The following is a 26,542-nucleotide window of genomic DNA, read 5'->3' on the forward strand; positions in this document are numbered from 1 at the left end:
ACAACTAGTACCGTACTTCCTAAATATGATGACCACTTGTAGTTCACTTAAAGGATAACTTAGGTAGTATTAAACCTGGACCCTATTTTCTCCACTAAATGAGCTGTAGTGTCATCATTTGGGGCAACTTGGCACCGTTTACGTCCACTAAAAGTGTTTGTTTTTGCCACTGACAGGCTCAGATTGTTATTCTAAGCGTCTGACAACATTATGGAAAGGACCCTACAGAGAAATAAAACCTTTTTCTTACCTTTCGCTTCATTGTGTCATGTGACTTGTTGCTGCAAGACAACGGTGGAAAGGTGAATAAGAGTGGAGAGAGGAGTGCCACGGGACACCGGTGTTGTCACAGTTTGTTGTGTTGGAGTACAGAAAGCATAGCTTAGTGTTATCTAAAATATTTTCAATGTCATGGCTGAATAGTTAGATGATTTCAACAATGTGGAAGAACAACATTTCATAACGAGACTTCTCCGAACGAGACACACAATAACAAACAGACCAGATTAAGCAAAAGGTAAGAAAAAGGTTTTATTTCTCTGTAGGGTCCTTTCCATAATGTTGTCAGACACTTATAATAACAATCTGAGCCTTTCGGTGGCAGAAACAATCACTTTTAGTGGACGTAAACTGACTGTACCAGGTTGCCCCAAAGGATTACATTACAGCTCGTTTTGCAGCTGGCGGCTGCAGCGTTCTCCCTCAATACAGGGCCAATTTCAAAGAGTGTTTTCCCCATTAGTCACTTAGACATAAAAACATGGGAAAATAGGTTGAAAAATACAGAAGTTACCCTTTAAAGTACTTTTAGACTATTGCAACAGTGAGAAAGTCAGTAAAGGCTAGACGTGAACAATCAAAAGAATGCCACCATTGTAGACACCCCCTGAAGGACAAAAGCAAGTACTCAAAAGCAGACATTTCCCAAAACCTGATAATATGATACAATATCCTAATTGCTTCAGACAGGAGACACGCTCAGACAAAAAGTCAGACATTCGATCCACACTCAGACACCTTTTTGAATGAGTTACAATGTCGGGAGCCTGGAATTGTCTTAACTTTATGGGCTGTAATGTCTGTCTGAAACAGCACTGACTAACAGTATCCCCGTGACCTGTTGCCTCGGGCAGCACCACAGAGATTCGTGGGAAATCAGCCAGCTGAATAGTCGGACGATGGTCTTTCACAGCGGACAATACAGGATTACACAAACTCAGCTCCCTGTCTCCAAAATGAACTGCTGACACATCACAATCAAAGTTATGGCCGCTTTGTGTCCATTGTTCACCACGTGAAAAGTCATTTAATTTCATTGTTACATTTAATGCTCACTAACAAAAAAAATTTGAATCATTGATTAAATTACAAGGGATTTAAAATAGCTGCTTTTATTGCAATGGGGTGATAAAATGGCTTTCCAATTGAGCACAGAAATAATTTAACACAAGGAAATAATGTGGTAAAACGTGTGTTTTTACATATTTTTATCCAGTGCCGATACATATTGTCTTCTGCTGTATTTCATTTGGGGAAAAAACCCATTTCATGTGTTGGTAATTCAGTTATGTAACTTACCAGTGGCTGCCAGAGCAATGTAGGAGTGAACATGCCTGCGCATGTTAGGAAGGTGGTGTGTCTGAACAAAGGGGAGAGCGTGAAGAACTGGCTCCAGGAAGTCAGAGGGTACCACAGACGCCAGACACCAATCTAACCTGGAAACCACTGCCACCTCCCACTGCTGAAACACACACATTCCTCTAAAGTTTAAATCAGTTCACCACCAATTATGAACCCTTAAAACAAAGCTATCTATATCATCTGAGGGAAACTTCCTCAACAGTGATTTGATTTGGGTATGATCCAATGTCTTTGAGATACCAGGTCCTGGAGACCGGTCGGCCTGAACACTTATTAGAGCCCCATATTATAGCTCAGTGGTGGTTCAATTAGTTGTGTGTTGTCCACATTGTTTATTGCGAGATGTACAGTAGTAGAGAATGTGCAGAGACCACTCTAGACATACTGATAGTCCTTAACCCTCTGAGACCCGCGATCCCGACCGACTTTACGGTCTTTCAGACGCTGTAGCAGGTTCAGTCTTACAGCTAAAAGTTACAGATATCATATGAAACTAGAGAACCGAATGAATCCATTGGTACCAATGGTAGCTTGTTGGCAGGGAAGCTAAATAATGCTCCTAATTTAGGCTACATTTTGGTGAGGGAAAACTGTCATGGGCATTTTCAAAGGGGTTCTTTGACCTCTGACCTCAAGATACATATGAATAAAAATAGGTTCTATGGGTACCCATGAGTCTCCCCTTTACAGACATGCCCACTTTGGGCACACATTTGCCCTTGAGCAAGGCACCAAACCCCCAACTGCTCGGGGCACCTGTCAGGGGCAGCCCACTCGCTCTGACATCTCTCTATTAATGCATGTATATAGGTCCTGTTTGTGCATGTGTGTGTATTTCGGGCCTGTGTGTACTACGTACTGTGTATAATAACAGAGTGAAACATTTTTATTTCCCCTCGGGGATCAATAAAGTGCCTTTCTTCTTCTTCTTCGTCTTCTTTTCTTCAAATGGTATCAACCCCAAAATTGCTGCAACAACTTATGAGACATAACAGAGCATGGGGATGACCATCATATACTTCAATCATAATGTTCTATGCCCTTATATACTTTAAACATTTATTTTAATTATATCATTTATTAATTCATGTCTATTTCTGATTTATGACTAGAACAACTTGACATACAGTGCTTTGCATCTCAAATTAATCTTCAGGTTCTCAGCTTTCAGATGATGTTCATCACTTCTATGTGACATCTACTGCTGACCTGCTATCTCCCCCTAAAGACCCCCTTTAACCCCCTAAAGAAATGACATATACAGGTCTATTGTGGGTCTCAGAGGGTTAAACTATTAGTTTATATAAAAACAAAGCGTTACCAGGATGTCTGAGACCGCAACAGAGTTGTCTGTGTAGATACAGAGCTTGCTGGCAGTCAGATGGACAGTCTCTCTCATCTTGGAGGACAGGAACATGCAGACAGCTCCTAACAGCTGCAGGTTGGACCTCTCAACGGGGAACCGGCTCAGGTAACAGTCCAGGTAGTACACCGCCTGAGGGAACACCTCCTCCTCACACTTCTGCTCCTCACACACCTGAACAACAGAAGAGCCATGCAGTCAGCTATGTGGAGAGATACTATAAGATAACGTTACTGATGATGATGTGCGTACCTGAAACATCCACACCGCCAGGATCCTCCTCATGTAGGGCTGGATGTCCGTCTGGACTCTCCCGGAGTGAGACGCCGGCCGGCAGCTCTTCTCCTGGGCCGTCAGGTTGAGCAGTGTTCTCCGGTCTCCGGTCACCGGGGGGTCGCGGCCCGCCCGGAGCACCACATCCCGCCCGTTATCACCGTCATCTATACTCTGAAGCTGCCCATCCTCACTAAGATCCATTCGACGAAGTTAGATGAAGTAAGTTTTCAATAATGACTTCGATTAATCATTAAAGTATCAATAAACCGTTAAACCAGCTAGCGGCCGTTATTTTCAGTTAGTTAGCTAACGTTAGCTAGCTATGCTAACTCTTCTGTAACGTTCACTGCCGCCTCGTTTTAAAGCAACCTTCAATATAGCACCTCTATAACGCCTAAACTAACCTAACCTATAACACCTAATCTAACCTATAACACCTAACCTAACCTAACCTATAACACCTAAACTAACCTAACCTATAACGCCTAAACTAACCTATAACACCTAACCTAACCTATAACACCTAAACTAACCTATAACACCTAACCTAACCTATAACACCTAACCTAACCTGTAACAGGCTACACTTGGTGAGAGATGCGCTTTTTTGAAACAAATTTTATATATTTCATATGACGGAGTATTAGGGCCACATTGAGGAAAAAAAATCGGAGATTTTGAGAATAAAGTCATAACTTTACGAGAAAAAAGTCGTAATATTACAAGAATAAAGTTGTAAATTTACGAGAAAAAGACGGAATATTACGAGAATAAAGTTGTAAATTTACGAGAAAAAGACGTAATATTACGAGAATAAAGTTGTAAATTTACGAGAAAAAGACGTAATATTACGAGAATAAAGTTGTAAATTTACGAGAAAAAAAGACGTAATATTACAAGAATAAAGTTGTAAATTTACGAGAAAAAGACGTAATATTACGAGAATAAAGTTGTAAATTTACGAGAAAAAGACGTAATATTACGAGAATAAAGTTGTAAATTTACGAGAAAAAAGTCATAATTTTATGAGAAAAAAGTCGTAATATTACGAGAAAAAGTCGTATTATTACGAGAATAAAGTTGTAATATTACGAGAAAAAAGTCGTAATATTACGAGAATAAAGTCAGAAATTTACGAGAAAAAAAGACTTTATTCTCGTAATATTACGACTTTTATATTACCAGAAAAAAGTCCATTACGAAATCCTCGTAATAAAATCTCAGATTTCAAAAATCAAAACTAAACCTATTGACTATTTGCTAAATATTTTTGCCATTATTGTTTAATATTAGTATGATTTTTATTTTATTACTAATTTAAAAATGTTTGTGTTTGTGTTCAGTGGATGAATGAGTCTGATACTCTTCAACACAGAAACTCAACACAAAAACAAAAAAATTGACAGGTCAGAGAAGGTTAAATTTGTTCCAGAAAAACAACAGTATCAAATTGTATTTCCTATTTGAAGATAAGATACCAAGGCAAGTAAAGTGAATGTTTTGAAAATCAGGCTGCAAATACAGTCTTTTACCATCCATCTTATGTATCACTTAAAGGTCCATTGTGTACGATTTGGTGGCATCTAGTGGTGTGGTTTCAGATTGCAACCAACTGAGTACCCCTCTACGGTCAGTGTATCTTTTGGTCATTCGGTTTTCTTTTCACAAACGGATATTAAAAAACTAAAATGAGTGGTTATTTGATTTTTGTTTTAAAATTAAAAAAAATAATATTAAAATATAAGGCGTTTTTCTTTATCAGGGTCAAAAAGGGATGAACTAAACTTAAAAAGTTATTTTTTTTCATATTCTGCGACCCGAAGTCAGACGGCGGTACCATGGTTTTCCACTCTTACGTTAACGCAGTTTCACAAGCGCGTTGGAGAACTACGGTGGCCTTCAGGTAACGTAAAAACATGAAAGACTCTCTCTAGAGCCAGTGTTTGGTTTGTCCGTTCTGGGCTACTGTAGAAACATGGCGGAGCAATGTGGTAGACTCCCTGAAGAGGACCCGCTCTCTATGTTGATATGAAGGGCTCATTGTAAGCTAACGAAAACAGAACGATTCTTAGTTTCAGATGATTATGAAATATTTCATTGCTGCTAATAGATCCCCGACACTGTTCCTTTAAACAGTTGACAACATAAAATGGAGAAAAACACATGCTCCCCGACCAACTTTTTAAGGATTCAGTTTGTTTTTAATCCAAAATTGTTGCTTCAAAACAACAAAGTTACTCTTTATCAAATGAACACAAATACCAGTCCTTGTATTCCCAAGCAATCACTGCCCTGCAACTGCGGGAAAATAGCTCAGAGATTCCTGATATGAAATTACAACATCTACATCACTACTGATGTGCATTTTAAATGTGCAAACTCCTCCAAGCAGGGAACAGAATTATGGCTCCTGAGACACTGTAATGAGACACTGCCATCTTTGAAACTGTCCTTTCGTGTGTCAGGAAGAATAATGAAGTTAGATTTAACACAATTTTCTTCATGCTGAAGAAACCATGAATCATTTGCATCAGAGGAGAAGGAGGAAACGCCAGACCAGACTGAACCCTCAGTCCATCTCAACTGTAACAGGGAGCCCGATTTCAAGATCCCTCGACTCCGAGTTTTGCAGTTCTCTGCGAATCTCTGCAGAGATCACAGGGTGTGTTTGTATCTTGAGCAGCTCCAGCAGTGCGGTCTTCTGTTCAGAGGGCAGGTCAGCCTTGTAGCGCTGGGCCATGGTGAGTAAACTCTGATGCCACAGCACAGGAAGCACACGTTTTTCACTGCGGAAGGACAGGAAGTGCGCTACCAAGGCATCTAGGACACGGAAAGGCAGGGCGTATTTCTTGTCCAGCAAGAGGCGGAGGAAAATGCTGTTGGCGCCGTTGTACTCCATCTCTGCCAACTTAAGCATTGCAGCGCTGAAAGATGAGAACGGTTTTGCATGTTATGCGACCTCCTGTGTTATGCAACTTTGACTTTGCTTATCCACACAATATAAAGCATTCAAGAACACCTGGCTGGATCCTACAGCTAACGATACGATGCTGACATCTGTCTGCAGGTGTGTGTGTATCAGAGAAAAGGAAACATTACCTGGAGTGGAGCACAGGGATTGAGCACTTTGTGAGTATGCTACCGATGATGATGGCTTCCCTCAGAGTACACGTCCCAGATTCACAAAGAGGAATCAGGATACCTGTGTGACAGAAGAGGCACAAATATTAAAAGAGTATTCCAGCACTTCCATAAAAGGTGGGGAACCTGCGAAAGACAGATGCAGCACAGGCCGACTCTTAGTCCTTAGTAAAGGGATTAAACTGGTTAAAGGTGCAGTGTGTAGGATTTGGTGGTATCCAGCGGTGAAGTTGCAAATTGCAACCAACTGAAACTTCCATGTGCCAAGCATTTAGGAGAACTACTGACCGACGCGAAAAATGTGAAAATATGAATGGCCCTATCTAGAGCCAGTGTTTGGTTTGTCTGTTCTGGGCTACTGTAGAAACATGGCGGTGCAACATGGCGGACTCCGTGAAGAGGACCCGCTCTCTATGTAGATATGAAGGGCTCATTCAAAGCTAACGAAAACACAACTATTCTTATTTTCAGGTGATTAAACATTACAGAAAACATACTTATTAATTATCTTATATTCCATTTCTGCTAATAGATCCCCCTAAATGTCACATATTGTTCTTTTAATATAAACTTTTACAGGTACTGCAGTCACATATCAATAGCTGTTCTGCTCACAATAAGCTATTCTGATTCAATAGCACACAGTCAAGACTGATACTAATTTGAATACCTGTAGAATTTTTTAATTAACTGAAATAGCTATTCCATTGTGCCATGATGACATTATATTACGTGTGACAATGTATTGCACACAACATATTAAACTTAATAATTGCCCATGGTATAATTCTGTTTGTCAATGATGCAACACATTAATTCAGAGCCTCCAGGTTCATTGATCAAATGGAAAAAAAAAAAAATTAACTCCTGTAATCAATTTCATTAATCACATACTTAATTTGTTCAGTAAATTAAATGAACCTTGGTAATATAAGAATTAATGGAAAATGCTAATCACTAGTGGTCAGTTCTCTCATGTACACTGTGTGTGGTTTACAGTTCAGCGTATTTGTGAGCAACACTGCCACCTAGTGGTGTTGCCTCATACTGGTGGTTTTGTAATTATAGGTCACGGGATGTTTGAACGAAAGTAGTTCCATTAAACTGGGACGGTTTGTAAACACAGGATCGACAGGATGGAAGAAAAAAATCCCTCAACAATCATTGTCTGAATTTGACCCAATTAAATTTGAGTGTGGTAATTACTGAGCTTCCAGAACCAATGGTGTTATTTACCCTGTGGACACCAGCTAATCCTCCGTCAGTGTCCTCAGAATAAAATTTCTAAATTTAGTGCTGAAATTAGAAACGTGACACGTCCCAGAAAGATGGTATTCTCTTCTATGCAACAAACAGTCAAATCCTCTCTTCCATTCACTTTACCCACTTTGTATTTTCAAGGGTCACGTGACGAGAGCTTAGTGCAGCATGAACTGAGCATTTAAAGGACCAGTGTGTAACAATTATGGGGACCTAGTGGCAGAAATGTAATAAAATATTAATAAGTATGTTTTATTTAGGGTATAATCACCTGAAAATAAGAATCGTTTTTGGCCGCCGCTCTCGCTCACTTCACCACTCACTTACCACATACACTAAGCACTCTACTCTTACAACAACTGGCTCTATAGTTTAGTGTTTAGAAAACTGTGAAAAAATGTCCATCACAATATCTTAGAGCCCATGGTGATGTCATCAAGCATCTTTTTTTTAAATTAGGTTCAAAACCCAAAAATATTGAGTTTTTTAAAAAGTATGAAGATGGGTAAGCAAATTTTCATGTTTTAGAAGCTGGAACCAAAAAATTGACGAATAGAAATAGTTGAAAAATAGTTTCCACTAAATTTTCTGACGATCGATAATCAATTAATCCACAATCATTCCAGCTCTGATATCAATCTTCTCCCCTCAGTCTTAAAAAAGAAAATCAATATCCATTACAATGGTCATACCTTGCAGCTTTTCCCCCCGCTCTCTCTCTACTCAGCCTAGACCTATATGACCAAGATGACCCATATACTTTTAGTAATCATTCCACGCTCCATTTTTTGGGTCTCTCTTTATTTTTTGTATCCTTGTTTTCTTAATTGTTTTTAATTTTGTAGTAAATAATTTTACTTATGTTATTCTTGTTTTTCCATTCTCTTTGGTCTTCATGACTAGTTGATAATCCTATATTTTGTCAGGATGCAGGTGTATTGATATTGTATCTTATATCACTGCCCAATGTTATGTTGTGTGTAAGAACATTGAAATAAATAGATCGCAAAATGGTCTCACCTTTAAACCATGCTCCTGGTTTGAACAAGGCCTTCTTCAGAGCGCTATAGAGATGAAAGTTGAGTTTCTTGTACTCCGCAATATCATCCCGTACTCGGGGCAGCAGCACCAAGTTGTAAAACCTCTGGGCCATTCGCTCTTTCAGATTGGACGAGAAGATTCTATAACAAAAGCATGGGAAAAAAAAACTTAAATTGTACCATGTTGAAATATGTGCAGTAAAAACGATAACTCGCTCAGTGTAAAGCCAAACACAAACCAACCTTGTAGCTTGATACATGGCAGCTGCTGTCCAGGTCTCAGGCTCAGTCAAATAAAGAATCTGCTCCCAGTTTGAGAGTGCTGGGACTATTTTAAAAGCCTTTGGCAATTTCCCGCTGCGATACCTTGACAGAACCTGAATCAAAAGAACAGAAATGATCATTTAATGGCTCACTAGGAGAGATCTTCACATTTACTAAATGGACATTTGCCTCATTTTAAGACGTAACTCACCTTATTGACACCTTTGTACACTTCAATTACCCTTGGGTCGAGTTGTGGCATTGGACGCCCTGACACCTCTGACATCACTGTCCCTACCTCAGTCTGCTTCTCTGTAATCTTCTCCATGATAATATCAGCTAAGGTCCGTCTACAAGGAACACAAAGAGAACACACAGGTAAGCACTCAAAGTAGAAATTCAGCTTGTTGTGTGTGTCATTTAAATTCAAACTCCACGGCCACTTTCAAGATAGAGCCAGGATTATGTTGCATCTTGCCTCATCGGAGGGTTTTTATTCATGAACATCTCCATGGCCTTCTCGTCATCAGGGTCAACGGTGACTTCGGTCTCACACACAACATCGCCATCGTCATCAGGACCTGCTGCTCCCAGCGCTGGCCACTCCTCATCGGAGTCTGCATCCTGAGTGTCAGGCCCTAGATTTGATTAACAAGACAAAGATGGTCATTAAGATACTCACTCCAGCAGTGTACTGTTTAAGATATGCACTTCATAGTTAAGTGATGTTGCTTAATGATCTGAAGTAGATTTACACCATCAAACATATTCTATATGTACACTACACAATGGATTTGTGTGATGTAGTGTTGTCAAAAATATCACAGTATCGATTCTGAATATTGGAAATAGTTTCTATACTCATTTTCCGCAGTATCAATACATGGGTACCAGCTGTCTTTCTGCTCTCTCTTCTCTCCAACAGTGAGTCGACACACACACTATTTATCTTTTAATAAAAATCTAAAATGTGATGCCCCCAATGTTGTGTCAATTTTTTCCCGTGGTGTCGAAAATGGTATCATATATCAATATTTTTCAAGGTATTGTATCAAAGTTAGAAATTCCAGTTTTGTGACAACACTAGTTTGATGTGTCAAGGTTTTTCCTTTAATAAAATATTCTTGATTTATTTGTTTCCTTCACCAATTTCATGTAGTATATTTTTTAGTAAGCACTGCGTAATTAATGTTGAACATGTAAAAATACAAATTACTCACAAGAGTGTGTCCCATTAATTAAATCCTCAATAAGTGTGCCTATATGGATGGACACTTTAAAGTAGAGTAGTCCTGTCACACCACAATCTTATTGTTTATATATTTAATATTATGGTGTATATAAAAAATAATATAGAGTATTCTTTATTTAATTTACCTGTGGTCTAGATAGAGCCTTGGTGACACATTCACACATATTGAAAGATTGTTTTCCTCTAATCAAACGAGCATTTAGTGAAATTATTAGCTCAATCACCCAGACTAAGCCTAAAAAATAAAAAAAAACATCAACTGACTAACTGTTAAATACTTGACATTCAAATATCTCTAACTTTAATGCATTCATGTAACTTATTGAGGAGGACAGATCTTCAACATTACCGAGAACAGTGACTGGTGTTTTCTTCTTCTCCGGTGCCAGGCCATATTCCGTCTGAAGCTCCTCTTGCTGAATTCGTGCCTGTTGTAAGATCTTCCTCGACAGACGCTCGTCCACGTAGTTGTCCTCGTTTTCTGGCCGGCTGTCTCTGCTCTTCACCCGGCCTCGGGCTCGCATGGTGTCCGCCTGGAGGATCTGCTCAGCAAGCGGCACGGCCACCGCTCCTCCTCCGCTCGGCTCTCCTCCTCCTCCTCCTTTGGACTTCTTCACTTTCGGCATCGCTGTTTGACGGGAAGATTTAGCTTCAATAGTTGTGTTTTGTTTGGTTGCATGTGCTGCCAAAACGTTTAGATTTAACAAGTACTGTAAACAGTCGCTTGTTCAACACGTGCTGCGGATGTCCATTTCAAAAGAGGAAGTGACGTAATTTACGTCACGTAACTCCTTCATAACCTAGCAAGATTGTAGAGTTATGTTTTTCTTATTCATTTAATTTTAATTCTCGTGAAGTTCCACATTCACAAGTGTAAATTTACCAAAAAAAAAAGCCTAATTTCTTTGTATTTTTGAAAGAAATGGAATTATATCTGTCAACAATTTCTTCCTCACAAAACAAAAAAGCAATGAAAACAATGAATGTATGCAATATCTTTAATGTTTTTAAGGGAAATTATTGTCATACACTTTTTTTATTATTATTATTATTATTTTATTTTTAATGTTGGTTTTGTTTCATTTCTGTTGTCCTTTTATGTTTGGCACAGCTCTTTGTTTATGTTTTCGCTATGCTTCTTCTGTATGTAAATGTTTTTAACGTTTTCTGCTGTTACTATGGATACTGTCATTTTGAAATAATAATTAAAAAAAAAAAAAAAGAATGTAGAGTTACATTAGCTGTTTTTTTTATATATATTAAACTGTTTTATTATCGACGCTATGTGAATATCATGAATTATCAATAATATTTATTTGCAGTTTAAAATCTTAAATACTTTTATTTAACTTTACCGGAAGTCTCACTTTTCACCCGGAAGTAAAAATGCTGCACCGAAAAACAAGAAAACAGTTGGAGGCAAAGCATCATCAATGGGGGTCACTTGGTGAGATGATTACATTATGGTTTTAGCTATATTTAAAATTATAACAATGTTAGGAACACTATTTACTTAATTTACATATATATTAATCTTCTCGCCTCAATCATGGCACGTAATACTTTGTTATAGTTGTTAATATGTTGCATCGCTCACTCTCATCCACACGATGTGTTTCTGATAACCTCACATGCACACAACAGCTAAAAAAGCTGTATATTACGCTGGTGTTTTGTAACATAACGTGGTGCTTTGTGTGTCCTGCAGTGTGTGCCAGGTGCCTGTGACAGAAGGGAAGAGTGTGCAGCAGACAGTGGACGTCCTGCACAGGAAACTGGAGCAGCTGGGTGCTGTGAAGCAGGGCAGCTTCTGTGTAGACTGTGAGACATACCATGCAACAGGAAATATCCCCGGTAATATTTAATCAAATGCCTTTTTTCTTTGAGCATCAGATTTAACGTAATCGTTCTGATAAATTGTCTAAGAACATTAGAAAACAGTACATCTTAATATTACAGTCAGGGAATGAAATTAGCATCTGCCACCTGCCAAATACAGGGTAAAAATTTCAGGTCACCTGCCACCATGGCAGACAGGTTTTCCTTATAATAAGAAATATTATTTTTTAAAAGCAATTCTAAAGCCTAAATTAAATATTAATTTATACTACTTTTATAATATAAGGTTACACGATATATTCCAAAATTCTATGGTCTGGGTACCGCTGACTCAGTGTTTACTATTTTAAAGCGTTCTACCTATATTTCAGAAGTGGCAGACAAAAGAAATTGAGTGGCCGGTAGAAATCTTTAGTGACCTGCCAATGGGGCAGGTGAGGAAAAAGGTTAATTTCAGACCCTGATTACAGTTCAGTGACATTACTCGCACCCTCATGGTACTTAAGAGGGATAGGGAATATTCCTGCGATTAAGTATTGCACTTCCATAAAGTCCAGCCAGCTGAAGCCAAGATATCCTGACTTTGAAGTCCATAATATTGCTCCAAAAACCCTGGAAATCTCACGTCTTTTAAAGTCCTTATCATCAATTTGTAATACAGGGCTTCCCTTACAATTTTTTTAGTCTCAAGTCTAAACCAAGTTGACCCTGATGACATCATCAGGGTTATTTTCTCTTCAGAAAAGCCCCCTCCAGAGCCACAGAGGATGTAAGACAAATGTATAAAATAGATGGTGTGCTAATATCAATACCAAAATGAAATAATAATCCCTTAAATGCGAAGATCCTGAATTCAAGAATTTAACATTGATGGCATATATGTGTAAGAAATAGTTAAAGAATGTTTTTTCACTGTCTTATAGTATTAGTATTGTTGTAACAAATGATTTACTGTAGACTGCTTTAAACAGTAAGTCATTGGTTCTCATTGGTGCCGACCCTGCAGCGTTAATAATCTGCTCCTCATGCTCTTAAAACAAAAACACACACCTAGCTTCCAGAGCAAATACAGGGCGCCGTGGATTCCCTCTTTAATTTGACTTCAGTATTGTTTTTGCGCGTATATTCGGGGGGTCGTGAGGCCTTCTTGATTTTAAGGGGTGTAAGACAACTTTTTTTTTTTTTAATATACTGCCTATATCCAGTGTACGAAACTAATGTTTTTGCCCACCTGCCATTGTGGCAGCCACTCAATAAATTACCATTGTTGTTTTGGCTGGTGAGAGAAGCAAATCTAGCAGCCACATATTTTACCAGCATTTGGCTGTTGGCTTGTGCTAATTTCCAACCCTGCCTATTTCACAGCATTTAATTCATTTCTGTGAAGAAAAATAAATAAAATTGTTATTTTTATACACTGAATTTGTCAACAACAAAAAAAGATGCCTATTAAATATGTATGACTGTTAAAATAATAATAAAAAAATAAACATATTACAGACAGATAATGGTATTAAAAGTTCCTAAAAATAACAGAAAAACTCATCTCTAATGCAATATTTACAGGAAATAATCTGCTCAAAATGTATCCATATTGCTCGTTTTACACAAACTTCTTGCAGTTATTGCGTTCACTATTTGGTTAATTGTACAGTTTATCAGTTGTATTGTACTGTAATGTACTTAGTCAGGGGTCGTTTACTCAATGATAGAAAACGGGTCCCTTAAGGAAAAAGGTTGCAAAGGGAAAATATTTAAGTGTCAATACTTCCAAATTGTACATAAATACAGTACTGGATTGAATAAACTTCTTTACTAGACACCTCTGACAGTAGTGTTTCCCGTCTGTTACAGGTCAGCCCACCAAGCTCTTATACGTGATGCACAACTCTGAAACTCCCCTGAGCTGCATGGGTCTGTTTGAAGGCGGACCCTGCATGGTAGCCGACGCAAACTTTGACGTCCTCATGGTGAAGCTAAAAAGTCACTTCCAAAATGCCAAGGGGCACAAGGTGGAGTGTCGTGGCACTAGATTCCGCTACTGTGACTTCTTGATAAAAGTTGGTACTGTGACAATGGGCTCCAGTGCCAGAGGGATATCAGTAGAGGTATGTAGTTACATGAGTATCGGTGAGAGTGGAAACACATTTCCCCACTGTGACTGCATTAACTCTTTGTGTGTTCCCTCAGGTGGAGTACTGTCCCTGTGTGGTTCCAGGTGACTGCTGGAATCTCACTAAGGAGTTCATGCAGTCCTTTCTTGGCTCCAGCACCCCCGACCTGCCGTCTGTGTTCGCTGCCAAGCCTGAAGGACTCTTCGCACCATCAGACTGCGTTGACACCATGACTCAGTACCTGGAGTTGTTCAACAAACTTCGTAAACAGCAAATCCAAGGAACTAATGTGCGTTGAGTTGTCAGTGGCAATGGAGAGAACTTTTGTATAGATGTCGCTTTAATTCTGGTCCTATGGATCAGCATGTTTTCCAGACATTTTTCAAAGTCTGAGCTTTCAACTTTGCATTACACCTTCCTTTTTGATGAAAGCATCTTGTATTAAAGAGAAACAGATGCTATAATCTGTGTTTCTGACCAATTCTACTGTGATGATCCTTTTATAATCATACACTCATACTTCAAATGTCCTCTTGGTGGGGTTGTAATCTTCTCTAGAGACATTTTTGCTGAAAATAAAATTACACATAATTGATAGTTTCTTATTGGTTTATCTTATTAGATTTCCTATAACGGGTGGTGGCTAAAGGCTTATTATGTTTAATTAGTTGATAAAGTTTTGAACAGGATAAACCTTATTGAAATATGCACAAGGATGTCTCTGTGTATCTGTGCAGAGACCTGCTGATCTCAGTTCACTGATGGTGTATATTCAATAGACTTTTTCATGGTAGGGACTCTGACTTGTAGAAATAAAATACAGGTAACATAAATTAGGTCTCTGTTCAGTTTAAATTGCCTGTTAAGCCATACTAGTGATCAGCATGCACAATACAGAGGTGTTACTAATACCACCAATAATGACTGATGGCGAAATAGAATTGAGCAAACATAAATTTTATTATTTACACTTGTGCTTTTCCTACATGACATCAAAATGTCATTCATGAAAAATAATGAGAAAGATGTTGTCTAATTAGGCAAAATAAATGAAAGCATCTACAGTAAGGGGATGAATCATGGATGTGTAGTAGTAGTAGACCCCCGCATCAGAACCCATGCAGGAAAAGCGCTACCGGAGAGGCCAGACACACCGCCACCCAACGGTAAAGATCAGATTCAACGCTCTGCACATGTTGACTGTAATCTTTCTTGTAAAATGTCCGGTGTAATCGGTAACACCGGTGTTGTCACAAGTTTATTAACTAGTGGGAAAATTTTCCTCACTGTCACATCCCTACCAACGACCATTAAAGGCATCGTACGGTACCTTCGGTACTGTAGGAAAAGAGTACTGTCCCTTTTTTAAATATTGGCATCTACTTGGTACCGAAGTACCGGTTCTCGTGACATAACTACAGACCACCTTTATCCGCCACTGATTGCACTGCCTAGTTCGACCGTTTGATCAGAGTTCGAGAGTGATTGACAGCTGCTCAAAGACGGCAAGGCTCCAGCGCCGCTCTGATTGGTTGCTTTCCTCCGGTCTGTGAAATCTTGCAGATGCCATTAGGAGCACAGAAGGACACCGAGATTGATTACCTGTCTCATGCACTACTGTCAGGATATAGTGACTGTTTTATAAGAAACATAACTTTTTTTTTTAAATCATATTTGCTCCATTTCCACCCACTGCAGCTTTAACTTGAATCACAATCATTTTGCAGCTATAGAGGCCCTAAATCTAGATTATTAATCAAGTCCCTTCCACATGACAGTTTCAGCACCAGAATCAGCTAATACTGCCTTTAAAAGCTCCACATCCACTAATGCACTTTATATCAGACTACCACAAAAACCAGCTGACACACATTGGGACTTTCAGGGGATAACTGGGGTCAGTTGTCCTTCCTCGCCCGTGTCGGTGTGTCTAGCCTCGGTTATTGTTCCATGTGGCCTCTCTGCTGGACGGACGGACGGAGACGGACGGACGGTCCATCCTTGCTGCCTGTTGTTCAGCCACTCCGCCAATGGGAGCCGGGCTGCCGCGGAGTCCCGGTCCAATGAGAGCAGCCGGGTCTGGGCTCGGATCGAGAGTTGGGTTGTTCAATCTGTGAGAGAGGAGGACAACAACCAGCTCTGAGTGTACCGGATGGATGGATGGATTGTTGGCGATGGTAACGTTACCCTTCTGTTATGAGATGTTAACAAATGTACTACCGATAACACCGACAGATGAGGCCCGGTGTTTAACGGTTATTAACCGGCTCTCTGTGATGATGAAAGTCATCGGGGGAGTTTTTAAACGGTTAACGGCGCAGTTCGCTAGCGAGCCGTTAGTACTTAGTTACCGTTAGCAACAACAACCGTTAGGTTAACTTCGATTGTCCTCAGCCGTTAGCCGTGTAGCTAACTGGTAGCCACTATGGTAAGCTAATACAAATAAGCTACTACAAGCGAATCATGTTGTGTTTAATAAAAGTAGATTATTAGATCAGATAAGACAGCAGAAGGCTTTAGGTGAACGCTAACCCAGCGCAGAGCCGCCGTGTAGCTGTAGCAGGTTAGCAGTGTTAGCTAACTTATGGCTGGCTGAGCTGAGCTGCCTCAGACCAACAAAGTTGTCGGATGTTCCTGGAGAGAGTGGCTCCTCTGACTGCTCTTTGTTCTGGCTCAACATGGTGATGGTGGCGTAGCTTAGCATGGCTTAGCACGGTCTGGTCCAAACGACAGGCTTTAACAAACACGGTAACACACACACACAGTTGGGTTATTGTAACATTTGTTAATATCACATGCGTTAATAGACGACACACACAGCGTCAATAAGCACAACACAACATAGCACGGATTGGTTTGATATGCAGCCCAGATAGAGAAACCAGTTGCATCGGCTTTGCAGGGTGCAATGGTGTGTTTTTTCGTTAAGATTGTAGTTTTTAAAAAGTAGTGGATGATTTACACAAAGAGAAATAGCAAGAAGAATGGTGTAGTACAGCGCCGGTACCGGTAATTACATGGATTAACCACATAATGTAAATGGACAGCCATTCTCCTTCAGATCAACCTTTCTGCCTCTAAGTACTATAAGAGCTTTATATATTGTCTCTATGGATTATACATGTGTTTCAATTAGAGGGGCATATTTTCAATGAACATCAGACTTAATCGTTACCAACACATGTATAACAAATAACATAACAGATATACTGTATTTTCACCATAACAACTATACTCTGTTCTAACTCCAAAGGTTGCCAATGATCTCTACTATTAATCTTAGGTAATGTCAGGTCAAGTATTTGTATAGCCTAATATTACAGCTCAATACAGGTCTACAATATCAATGGTGTAGTACATAATTACATGGATTAACCACATAATGTAAATGGACAGCCATTCTCCTTCAGGTACACTTTTCTGCCTCGAAGTACTATAAGATCTTTAAATATTGTGTCTATGGACGTGACCATATATTGTGTTTCAATGAGAGGACTGGACATCAGACTTAATCATTACCAGCACAGGTATAACAAATAACAAAACAAATATACTGTATTTTCACCATAACAACTATACTCTGTTCTAACTCCAAAGGTCGCCAATGACCTCTACTATTAATCCAAGGTAATGTCAGGTCAAGTTTATTTGAATAGCCTAATATTACAGCTCAATACAAATACAACAATACTCTGTTCTAACTCCAAAGGTCGCCAATGATCTCTACTATTAATCCTAGGTAATGTCAGGTCAAGTTTATTTGAATAGCCTAATATTAAAGCACAATACAGGCCTACAATATCAGTGGTGTAGTACAGCGCTGGTACCGGTAAAGTACTTTAATTACATGGATTAACCACATAATGTAAATGGACAGCCATTCTCCTTCAGATCAACCTTTCTGCCTCCAAGTACTATAAGAGCTTTAAATGTTGTCTCTATGGACCATACATGTGTTTCAATTAGAGGGGCATATTTTCAATGAACGTCAGACTTAATCATTAACAGCACATGTATGAGAAATAACATAAATATACTGTATTTAAACCATAACAACTATACTCTGTTCTAACTCCAAAGGTTGCCAATGACCTCTACTATTAATCCTAGGTAATGTCAGGTCAAGTATTTGTAAAGCCTAATATTACAGCTCAATACAGGCCTACAATATCAATGGTGTAGTACAGCGCTGGTACCAGTGAGGTACATAATTACATGGATTAACCAAATAATGTAAATGGAGAACCATTCTCCTCCAGATCAACCTTTTTGCCACCAAGTACTATACGATATTTAAATATTGTCACTAAGAAAATGACCATATATTGTGTTTCAATGAGAGGACTGGACATCAGACTTAATCATTAACAGCACATGTATAACAAATACACTGTATTTTCACTATAACAACTATACTTTGTTCTAACTCCAAAGGTTGCCAATGACCTCTACTATTAATCCTAGGTAATGTCAGGTCAGGTATGTGTATAGCCCAATATTACAACTCAATACAGGCCGACAATATCAATGGTGTAGTACAGGTAGATAATTACACGGATTAACCACATAATTTATATGGACAGCCATTCTCCTTCAGATCAACCTTTTTCTAAGTCTGGCCGTAAAAGATCTTTAAATATTGTCACTAAGAAAATTATCATATATTGTGTTTCAATGAGAGGGGCATATTTTCAATGAACATCAGACTTAATCATTACCAGCACAAATATAACAAATATACTGTATTTTCACCATAAGAACTATACTCTGTTCTGTTTTAACTCCAAAGGTTGCCAATGATCTCTAATAATAATCCTAGGTAATTTTAGGTCAAGTTTATTGTATAGCTCAATATTACAGGTCAACACAGGCCTACAATATCAATGGTGTACCACAGCTCAAACTCTCTGTGAAGTCAAGGAAAACCCTTAAAAAAAACATAAGTGAAGAAAGGCATTTTATGAAATCGTCTGTTCAAAGTCTCGCATTTATCAAGTGTTTTTTATACGTAATGTTTATCCTGTTTTGGATATCACTGCGACATCACAGATGTCAAACTGTGACACCCCATTTTGTGTAGAAGTTTTGCAGTCATGTTAAATTCTCAGGCTCTGGTACTGTTTTTAATAAGTTGTTGAAATGATTAACTGCATGTTCAAGTTATTAAATGTTTTCAAATCCAAAATTCTGGAGAAGTTCACATTAGAGAACCCACATTTTGATAAACATTGTAAACAAACCATTCTTTTCACTATTGCAAATGATCTAATATTATCCCACACTAGTGGATATCTGTGTGTTTCAGTGTGTGTTTTTGAATACTTCTTAAATCCTGGGTATCCTTAAAGGGATAGTTCGGGTGTTTTGGAGTGGGGTTGGAAGAGGTACTTATCCATAGTAGGTGTGATTACTAACAGTAGTTGATGCGCCCCCAGTTTGGAGAAACAGACTGGAGCACAGGAGCAAAGCAACACAGTGCTGTGGGCGGGGACGGCAGAAAAACGGATTTTAGGCATCTAAAAGAGGCTCACTTAAAAAAAAAAAAAAATATCGGTTAAGTGTACACTATATTTAGAATATTTTCCGATGGCGAACTGAACTGAAAGTGATCATCTGAGCCTGCTGGCTTTGAAGATAAGTTTCACTTTAAGTTCAGTTCCCTGTCAGAAAGGAGAAGGAAATGGCTGTCTGACAGCAGGATAAAGTGGTGAAAATATTCTAAATATAGTGTACACTTAAACTGATATACATTTTTTTAGATGAGCTTTTCTTCTAGGTGGCTAAAATATTTTTTTCTGCCGTCCCCGTCCACAGCACTGTATTGCTTTGCTCCAGTGTCGGTACTCCTGTCTGTTTCTCCAAACTGGGGGCGTGCCGACCGTTCTACTGTAAGTAATGCACCTAATATAGACTTCAAACAACCCCACTTCAAAACACCCAAACTATACCTTTAAGGTGCTGAGATAATTACTGGTATGGTGACCAGTCTTCTCAGGAAATACCTTATTTGTATTGTTTTGAACATTGTTATTTTTTGATATTCCTAGTTTTGCTGCATCGTCTCATTATTTAGTTGAAAATCTGTTAATAAAAGAAACAGAAACGTTTACCAGAGTCCTGATGCAACTATGCTCTATTAATTTGGTTTCTCAGATTGTTCTTGTTGGTGCCAGTGGTGATGGTGGACATGGGGGATCAAGCTGAACATTGCTGTTGAGTTCTCTGCAGATGTTGTGATGTATTGTCCCAAACCTGATCAAGCAAACTACTTTTACAGTAAGTAAACCTTGTCATCTGGATGATTCAGACTGATGTGTGTTTATCTGTCCTTTCACTGGATTGTATGGTCAGATCTGAATCTTTTACAATTTTTTTCCTGTACCTCAGAATGAGGTGCTGCTTGGTTACAGGACGTGTGTCCTATCACTGAGGCCACATGTGTATCGGGAGAGATGGATCGTTGTAAGCACGTGGGACGCCTTCGTCTCAGCCACGACCATTCCGTCCTCAATCCACAGAAATGGCACTGTGTGGACTGCAGCACCACCGACTCAGTGTGGGCCTGCCTCAAGTGCTCCCACGTGGCCTGCGGACGTTTCATGGAGGAGCACTCACTCAAACACTTTCAGGAGTCACAACACCCACTGGCTATCGAGGTGCGTGAGCTGGATGTGTTCTGTTTTGCCTGTGGAGACTATGTACTCAATGATAACGCAGAGGGAGACCTCAAACTCCTCAGAGGGGCGCTATCTACTGTTCGCAGCCCAGGTAGACGCTCACTACGCTCCTCCACTGGGGGAGAGTGGGTTGGGGAAGGTGGGCCGCAGCCCGCCATGCAGTTGGCCTCGCGTCACAGGAGGAAAGCACTTCTAGGGAAGATGCTTCGGATGTGGATCGGTAAACATCAGGAGCTGCAGAATAAGCGTGAAGAGGAACTCGAGGAAGCTAGAAGACAAAAAAAAGAGGTAAAAAGGAGACTCATGGAAGAGCTTGGCAATGTCCCTCCTAGAAAGAGTGCTAGGCTTCTTACTCAGGCGCCCCGTTCAACCATCACACTCATTCCTCGCAAATTTCGAGACCCTCCAGAACGCCTACCTCCTCCTCCTCCTCCCAAGAAGCCTTCCCTTCTAACCCTGTCCCGCAAGGCTCCTCAGAATGGCAGAGCTGCTAAACTGAGGAGGTACTACTCCACACAAGCGGTAACCCGCCGGAGACACGCTCCAGGTGTCACTGGTCTGCGCAATTTGGGGAACACATGCTACATGAACTCAATATTGCAAGTGCTGAGCCACCTGCAGAAATTCAGGGAGTGTTTTCTCACTTTGGACCTGTGTGAGACCGAGGAGCTGCTGGCCAAGACCAACCACTCCCAGGGGTTGAAGGGTGTGACAGGAGGTGTAGTCAGCAGTGGTAACACAGCACTGTCAGGGTGCCCTCTTGGACGCATGGGGAAGGCGGGCAGTTGGAATTTGCCCGTGGGCAAAAAAGAAAGTGCCCCGCCTTCCCCGCAGGCTTCGGAGTTGGTCCAGCCAAAGGAGGCTGGACCAACTCGCTGCTCCACCCGCCAGCAGATGTCTCTGTGCCATGAGTTACATACACTTTTCAGGGTCATGTGGTCGGGCCGGTGGTCTTTAGTGTCTCCATTCGCCATGCTGCACTCCGTGTGGAACCTCATCCCGGCTTTCCGTGGTTACGACCAGCAGGACGCCCAGGAGTTCTTGTGTGAGCTGCTGGACAAGGTGCAGCAGGAGCTGGACACGGAGGGGTCCAAACGCAGGATAGTTATCCCCATCACAAAGAGGAAGCTATCCAAGCAAGTGCTAAAGGTTCTCAACACCATCTTTCATGGGCAGTTACTCAGCCAGGTGAGACATCACATATGTGTCCCTATAAACACTTTGTAGTATGATTACCATGTTTACCACCCAAATATGGCTGCAACTAACAATTATTTTCTTTGTCGATTTATCTTTAGATTATTTTCTCAATTATCCATCAGTGTTTCTCAAAGCCCGAGATGACGTCCTCAAATGTTTTGTTTTGTCCACAACTCAAAGATATTCAGTTTACTGTCATAGAGGAGTAAAGAAACCAGAAAATATTCACATTTAAGTTGCTGTAATCAGAGAATTTAGACTTTTTGTTCTTTAAAAAATTACTCAAACCGACTAATCGATTATCAAAATAGTTGGCAATTAATTTAAAAGTTGACAAATAATCGATTAATCGTTGCAGCTCTTGTCCCAAACCTGCCTTTAAACTTGTAATGGCGAGAGAGGGAGGCAAAGTCATTTGAAAAGAATACAGAACAACTCCTCCTTGTAAATGAGATGTGATTGTAGACATAAAAATAGTCATTCTTTTGTTTTTTTATTTTGAATATCACTCAAAAAAGACTTTCAGGATGCTGCATCCCTGATATAAACCTAAGGTAGTGGGATTATCAAATAATGTGTTCCACAGAGATATATTGGTGAATAATATTGTATATTTCTCTGTCCCTACAACAATTATCAACTGCTCATTGATTTTTTTTTGTGTGTGTTTTTTAGGTGACGTGTCTGTCCTGTAAGCACAAGTCTAACACAGTTGAGCCGTTCTGGGATTTGTCTTTGGAGTTTCCAGAGCGATACCACAGCATAGACAAAGGCTCAGGCTCCACAGCTTACCAGCGCAGCTGCACCCTCACTGAGATGCTGTCCAAGTTTACGGAAATGGAGGCTCTCGAAGGCAGCATCTATGCCTGCAACCACTGCAACAGTAAGTACAACGTTTGACATGATGCAAAGCAAAGGCAGCATTTAGCATTTAATTTTGTTATCTGTTAAGATTCGCCCTCTACAGCTGGAGTTGGAGGAATCTGAATTAATTCATGCGCACAATTTAACATTAACATTTTAAAACCTGATTCTTTGAGTCTTTTTAAACCTTGCATACAAATTAAAAAAGAAAATCCATGTTTGACAAACGGCTTTGTTAATAATACTGTGTTCCATATACTTATACAGATATAGCTCCATCACAAAAGGAAATTTAGCTTGAATGACATGAATTTTAAAAACAGACTTTTAAATAAATAAAAGGTACAAAATCGTTAAAAATCAATTCAGTTGTGACTGTGACAGTGGGCCGACACACACTCTGAGAGACTGAGCAGTGAGCGAGGAGTGAGGAGTGTTAGCCCACTGTCGACAGCCCTGGAGGAGTCAGTGACTTGAAAACTAGGCTGGCAGCCTTTATGAAAGCTACACAAAATGTTTATCTGCTCGCAAAGCCTGATATATTGTAATAAAGTGCATCACCTCTGCATTAAAATAAAGCCTCATATCAATGATATGCTTCTGAATAGAGTGCTGAAGGGATGACGTATCTTTGTAGACCAAACAGGAAGTTAGCATCGCCCTGGTTTCCTCGATAAAAAGCAATGGGATTTTTCATTTGGATTATTGCAGAAAATAAGCTCTGTGGCAAACACACGTTTATGATACTTACACATCTGTTCAGCAACTAACTCATTTCTGGGTTTTAGGACTCATTCCTGCACCACTTTATTGATTTGCGGATTAACTTTTCTTCTCATCGTTTTACATTTTTTCAGAAAGAAGACGGAAATCATCCCACAAACCCTTAGTTCTGTCAGAGGCACGTAAGCAGCTTCTGATCTACCGTTTACCTCAGGTTCTACGGCTGCACCTCAAACGCTTCAGGCAAGTTTCTCTACAGACTGATTTTCTTAAAATTGTTTACTGTTAAATAACTTCATTGTTGTTTTTTCCGTAGCTTAAATCAGAGTGTTTAAGTACAGGAGCATTTATGTTTATCACGGTGCTTGTGAGGCTAACTAGTCCCTGTGTTATGGCAGATGGTCGGGGCGGAACCATAGGGAGAAAATCGGCGTCCACGTGGCCTTCGACCAGGTTCTGAACATCAAACCATACTGCTGCACAGGCTCAGGTCACTCTGTCCACAGAGGAGGCTACACCTACGATCTGTCTGCTGTCGTTATGCATCATGGTAAAGGCTTCGGCTCAGGGCACTACACCGCATACTGCTACAACACAGAAGGAGGTGAGGAAAGAGACCGGACTTGATTCACATCAACCTGTGAAGTCCCGTTGTTCTGTTATTAACCTGCTCTGTCTTTGTATCTTCAGGTTTCTGGGTCCACTGTAATGACTCTGACATGAAGGTGTGCAGTGTGGAGGAAGTGTGCAACACTCAGGCCTATATCCTCTTCTATACCCAGAGGTCTGCCTAGGTACCTCTCGCTGTGATGTCGGCCTGTAACGCAGCAACTCGAGGCTGCATTTATGAAAACGTTCTGATGTTTTCCCAGATGTCATTAAAACAATCACTTTGGGATGATTTTACTAAAAAAAGATAGCAACGGGGGCAGTAGGACAGCCACAATCGTAAATCAAGGTGGAAATGTGAGCAGCATAATCCAGATGAGGAAGATGATGATGATGATGATGATGATGATAAGGGTACACATGGCAAGGTAAATTGAAGGAAAATAATTTGGATTTAAATGTTCTAATGGGTGGTTAACTAACTAAAAAAAGAGAAAGAAATCAAAAACCTTTTCATAAATGAGGCCGCAGCTTTCTCGGCCTGTGGGACCAGCATATCGGTTAATGGCCTGAAGACTGTGGGAGCAGGTCCGACTCTGTCCTGCTGAACACCACGTTGTGTGTCCGTCTTTCTAAAAACAATCAGGCTCACGTCTGTTGAGTCTCGATCCAACCAGGCGCTCTCCTGAGACAGCATTTTACATTCAAAAGGCAACACAGATTCTGGATTTTTAGCGCATTTTTAATCCCAATAATGTTGCTTAATGTGCCTTTTATATACATTTGATAGCCAATGCACTACATCTTATAAGAGGTACATCTTTCAACATCATTGTGTAGTTTCCACTTGAATGAAATTAATCTAGCGACTAAAGTCCAGACGCTGTGTCGCCTCCTGTTCAGCTTTTTTAATTATCGTGAAATGGAAACTTTTACTACTCATCCCTGTGTCGTTTGTACTTCATCATGTCCTCTCCTCAATTGTTCTGCTGTGACTGGATACTGTGCGTTAGGCTCGAGGCCCGTGGCTCTCAGTGGACAGGAATAGTTTTTTGTTTTAGTTTATTTTGTAGTCATTCTATGTTTCACTTTCACGGAAACACTTGATTGATGACGAGTGACGGAAAGCTGCACTTTTGAGGAGGGGCTACTATCGTTGGTCCTATCTTTGTGATTGTTCATCTTTTAGCTCCTGTATCTTGTTTAAATGGCAGCTCCCCCTGTGGTGTAACGGTTAGACTAGTCAGAGCCCGGGTCGGAGAACGCTGCGCCTGCGTTTTTAACTGCAGGAGATGAGAAGATGAGTGAAAGGGCAGACTGAGATACAGAAGAATGTGTTGGGGTACTTTATTTTGAGCACCTGAAAGCAATATATTGTACATCTTGCATCTTGACAGGAATTTAAGATAAAATCAGGAATTCTTCTGCTTGTTATACAATGTTTTTTTTCTACTCTGCTGTTTCTATCAAGGTCTTTAGAATTTGCTAGGTAATCAAGAAAAACTGTCGACGTGTTTGATACGAGTCAAACGCAAAAATACATTTGTGAACTCTATGTAAAAGTTGGAACAATCTAATGACGATGAATGTCTTACTTTTCAGCGGTCAGGTGTGGCCATGCCACCGGCTCTGATCCCCTTGAGTTCTGTCTTGTACTGTAAGAATACCTGTCATAAATGTAATGGTCATATGGGTTTTGCCTGATGGTAATTATTAAAAAGACAAAACAAATTTGAAATGTCTCTTGGGCTGTATTCATTTTAGAGGGAATAGTTTCTGCAGTGTGATCATTTCTTGTCTAAATTAAAAGATGGAAGATGGTTCATTCAGGTTATGAGCATGTTGCGTGTAGGTTCACTCATTTAGCCATCATAGTGCCTGATAACAGCATTATAGGAGGATACATACGTGTTCAGAATACATAAATAAATGTCACAACTTTAGCATCATAGTAGAACAGAAATGATCTACAGGATTAGCAGATACACAGCTGATCAGACTTATTAATTATGCTTCTCTAATGCTTTCTTAAAGATTTGAAACCAAGAATAAATATAATCTGGTCCAGACAAAGACACATCTGATGAGAGGGAATACATGTAAATAATCTTTGAAGCTTATTGATCTTCTTAGCAGTGAACTGGTCCCCTATCCTATTAATTTCACTAATGTACCATAATTAGTTTTTTACCCATCAAATAAATCCTGAATGCATTTGATTGAACTCACATAAATCACACAACTGGGAATTGTTTGAAAGCGTACCAAACTAGCCGCTA

General features: G+C 39.9%; 3 protein-coding genes across 7 annotated transcripts; 2 read left to right on the forward strand and 1 right to left on the reverse strand.

The window, feature by feature from the left end:
- Positions 1-2,967: 2,967 nt before the first annotated feature.
- Positions 2,968-14,787, forward strand: med20 (mediator complex subunit 20). 3 transcript variants are annotated; one of them, XM_037777867.1, is made up of 4 exons: positions 2,968-3,112; positions 11,946-12,091; positions 13,931-14,184; positions 14,267-14,787. In XM_037777867.1, exons 1-4 carry the CDS (start codon positions 3,057-3,059, stop codon positions 14,486-14,488), a joined length of 678 nt encoding a protein of 225 aa, XP_037633795.1. In that variant the 5' UTR covers positions 2,968-3,056; the 3' UTR covers positions 14,489-14,787. The 3 variants fall into 3 exon arrangements, with proteins under 3 accessions (XP_037633795.1, XP_037633813.1, XP_037633803.1); XM_037777885.1 differs by lacking the exon at positions 2,968-3,112 and adding an exon at positions 3,278-3,499; XM_037777875.1 differs by lacking the exon at positions 2,968-3,112 and adding an exon at positions 11,529-11,684.
- On the reverse strand, positions 5,460-11,010 carry bysl (bystin-like). Its single transcript, XM_037777670.1, has 7 exons — positions 10,587-11,010; positions 9,464-9,623; positions 9,197-9,335; positions 8,965-9,098; positions 8,702-8,862; positions 6,380-6,482; positions 5,460-6,204 (listed from the first exon to the last, which is right to left on the reverse strand). Exons 1-7 carry the CDS (start codon positions 10,861-10,863, stop codon positions 5,850-5,852), a joined length of 1,329 nt encoding a protein of 442 aa, XP_037633598.1. The 5' UTR covers positions 10,864-11,010; the 3' UTR covers positions 5,460-5,849.
- Positions 14,788-16,174: 1,387 nt separating the features above from the next.
- Positions 16,175-26,001, forward strand: usp49 (ubiquitin specific peptidase 49). Of its 3 annotated transcripts, none has more exons than XM_037777512.1 (7): positions 16,175-16,367; positions 20,344-20,466; positions 20,578-22,055; positions 22,743-22,950; positions 23,789-23,897; positions 24,053-24,258; positions 24,345-26,001. In XM_037777512.1, exons 3-7 carry the CDS (start codon positions 20,643-20,645, stop codon positions 24,446-24,448), a joined length of 2,040 nt encoding a protein of 679 aa, XP_037633440.1. In that variant the 5' UTR covers positions 16,175-16,367; positions 20,344-20,466; positions 20,578-20,642; the 3' UTR covers positions 24,449-26,001. The 3 variants fall into 3 exon arrangements, with proteins under 3 accessions (XP_037633440.1, XP_037633450.1, XP_037633459.1); XM_037777522.1 differs by lacking the exon at positions 16,175-16,367 and adding an exon at positions 16,421-16,618; XM_037777531.1 differs by lacking the exon at positions 16,175-16,367 and adding an exon at positions 16,802-16,938.
- The last annotated feature ends 541 nt before the right edge of the window (positions 26,002-26,542 follow it).

Source organism: Sebastes umbrosus, chromosome 1 (genome assembly GCF_015220745.1).
Source record: "Sebastes umbrosus isolate fSebUmb1 chromosome 1, fSebUmb1.pri, whole genome shotgun sequence".
In the NCBI taxonomy this organism is placed as follows: domain Eukaryota; kingdom Metazoa; phylum Chordata; class Actinopteri; order Perciformes; family Sebastidae; genus Sebastes; species Sebastes umbrosus.

What these genes read in the sequence shown, in the direction of transcription:
- med20 (XM_037777867.1), top strand. Translation starts at nt 3,057, where the DNA reads ATGCAGACAGCTCCTAACAGCTGCAGGTTGGACCTCTCAACGGGGAAC. An exon ending in TGCAACAGGAAATATCCCCG is followed by an intron (nt 12,092 to 13,930) that starts GTAATATTTAAT and finishes CGTCTGTTACAG; the next exon opens with GTCAGCCCACCAAGCTCTTA. An exon ending in CCAGAGGGATATCAGTAGAG is followed by an intron (nt 14,185 to 14,266) that starts GTATGTAGTTAC and finishes GTGTTCCCTCAG; the next exon opens with GTGGAGTACTGTCCCTGTGT.
- bysl (XM_037777670.1), bottom strand. Translation starts at nt 10,863, where the DNA reads ATGCCGAAAGTGAAGAAGTCCAAAGGAGGAGGAGGAGGAGAGCCGAGC. An exon ending in AACACCAGTCACTGTTCTCG is followed by an intron (nt 9,624 to 10,586) that starts GTAATGTTGAAG and finishes AATCAAATCTAG; the next exon opens with GGCCTGACACTCAGGATGCA. An exon ending in GCCATGTATCAAGCTACAAG is followed by an intron (nt 8,863 to 8,964) that starts GTTGGTTTGTGT and finishes CTTTTGTTATAG; the next exon opens with AATCTTCTCGTCCAATCTGA.
- usp49 (XM_037777512.1), top strand. Translation starts at nt 20,643, where the DNA reads ATGGATCGTTGTAAGCACGTGGGACGCCTTCGTCTCAGCCACGACCAT. An exon ending in TGCCTGCAACCACTGCAACA is followed by an intron (nt 22,951 to 23,788) that starts GTAAGTACAACG and finishes ACATTTTTTCAG; the next exon opens with AAAGAAGACGGAAATCATCC. An exon ending in CTGCTACAACACAGAAGGAG is followed by an intron (nt 24,259 to 24,344) that starts GTGAGGAAAGAG and finishes TTGTATCTTCAG; the next exon opens with GTTTCTGGGTCCACTGTAAT.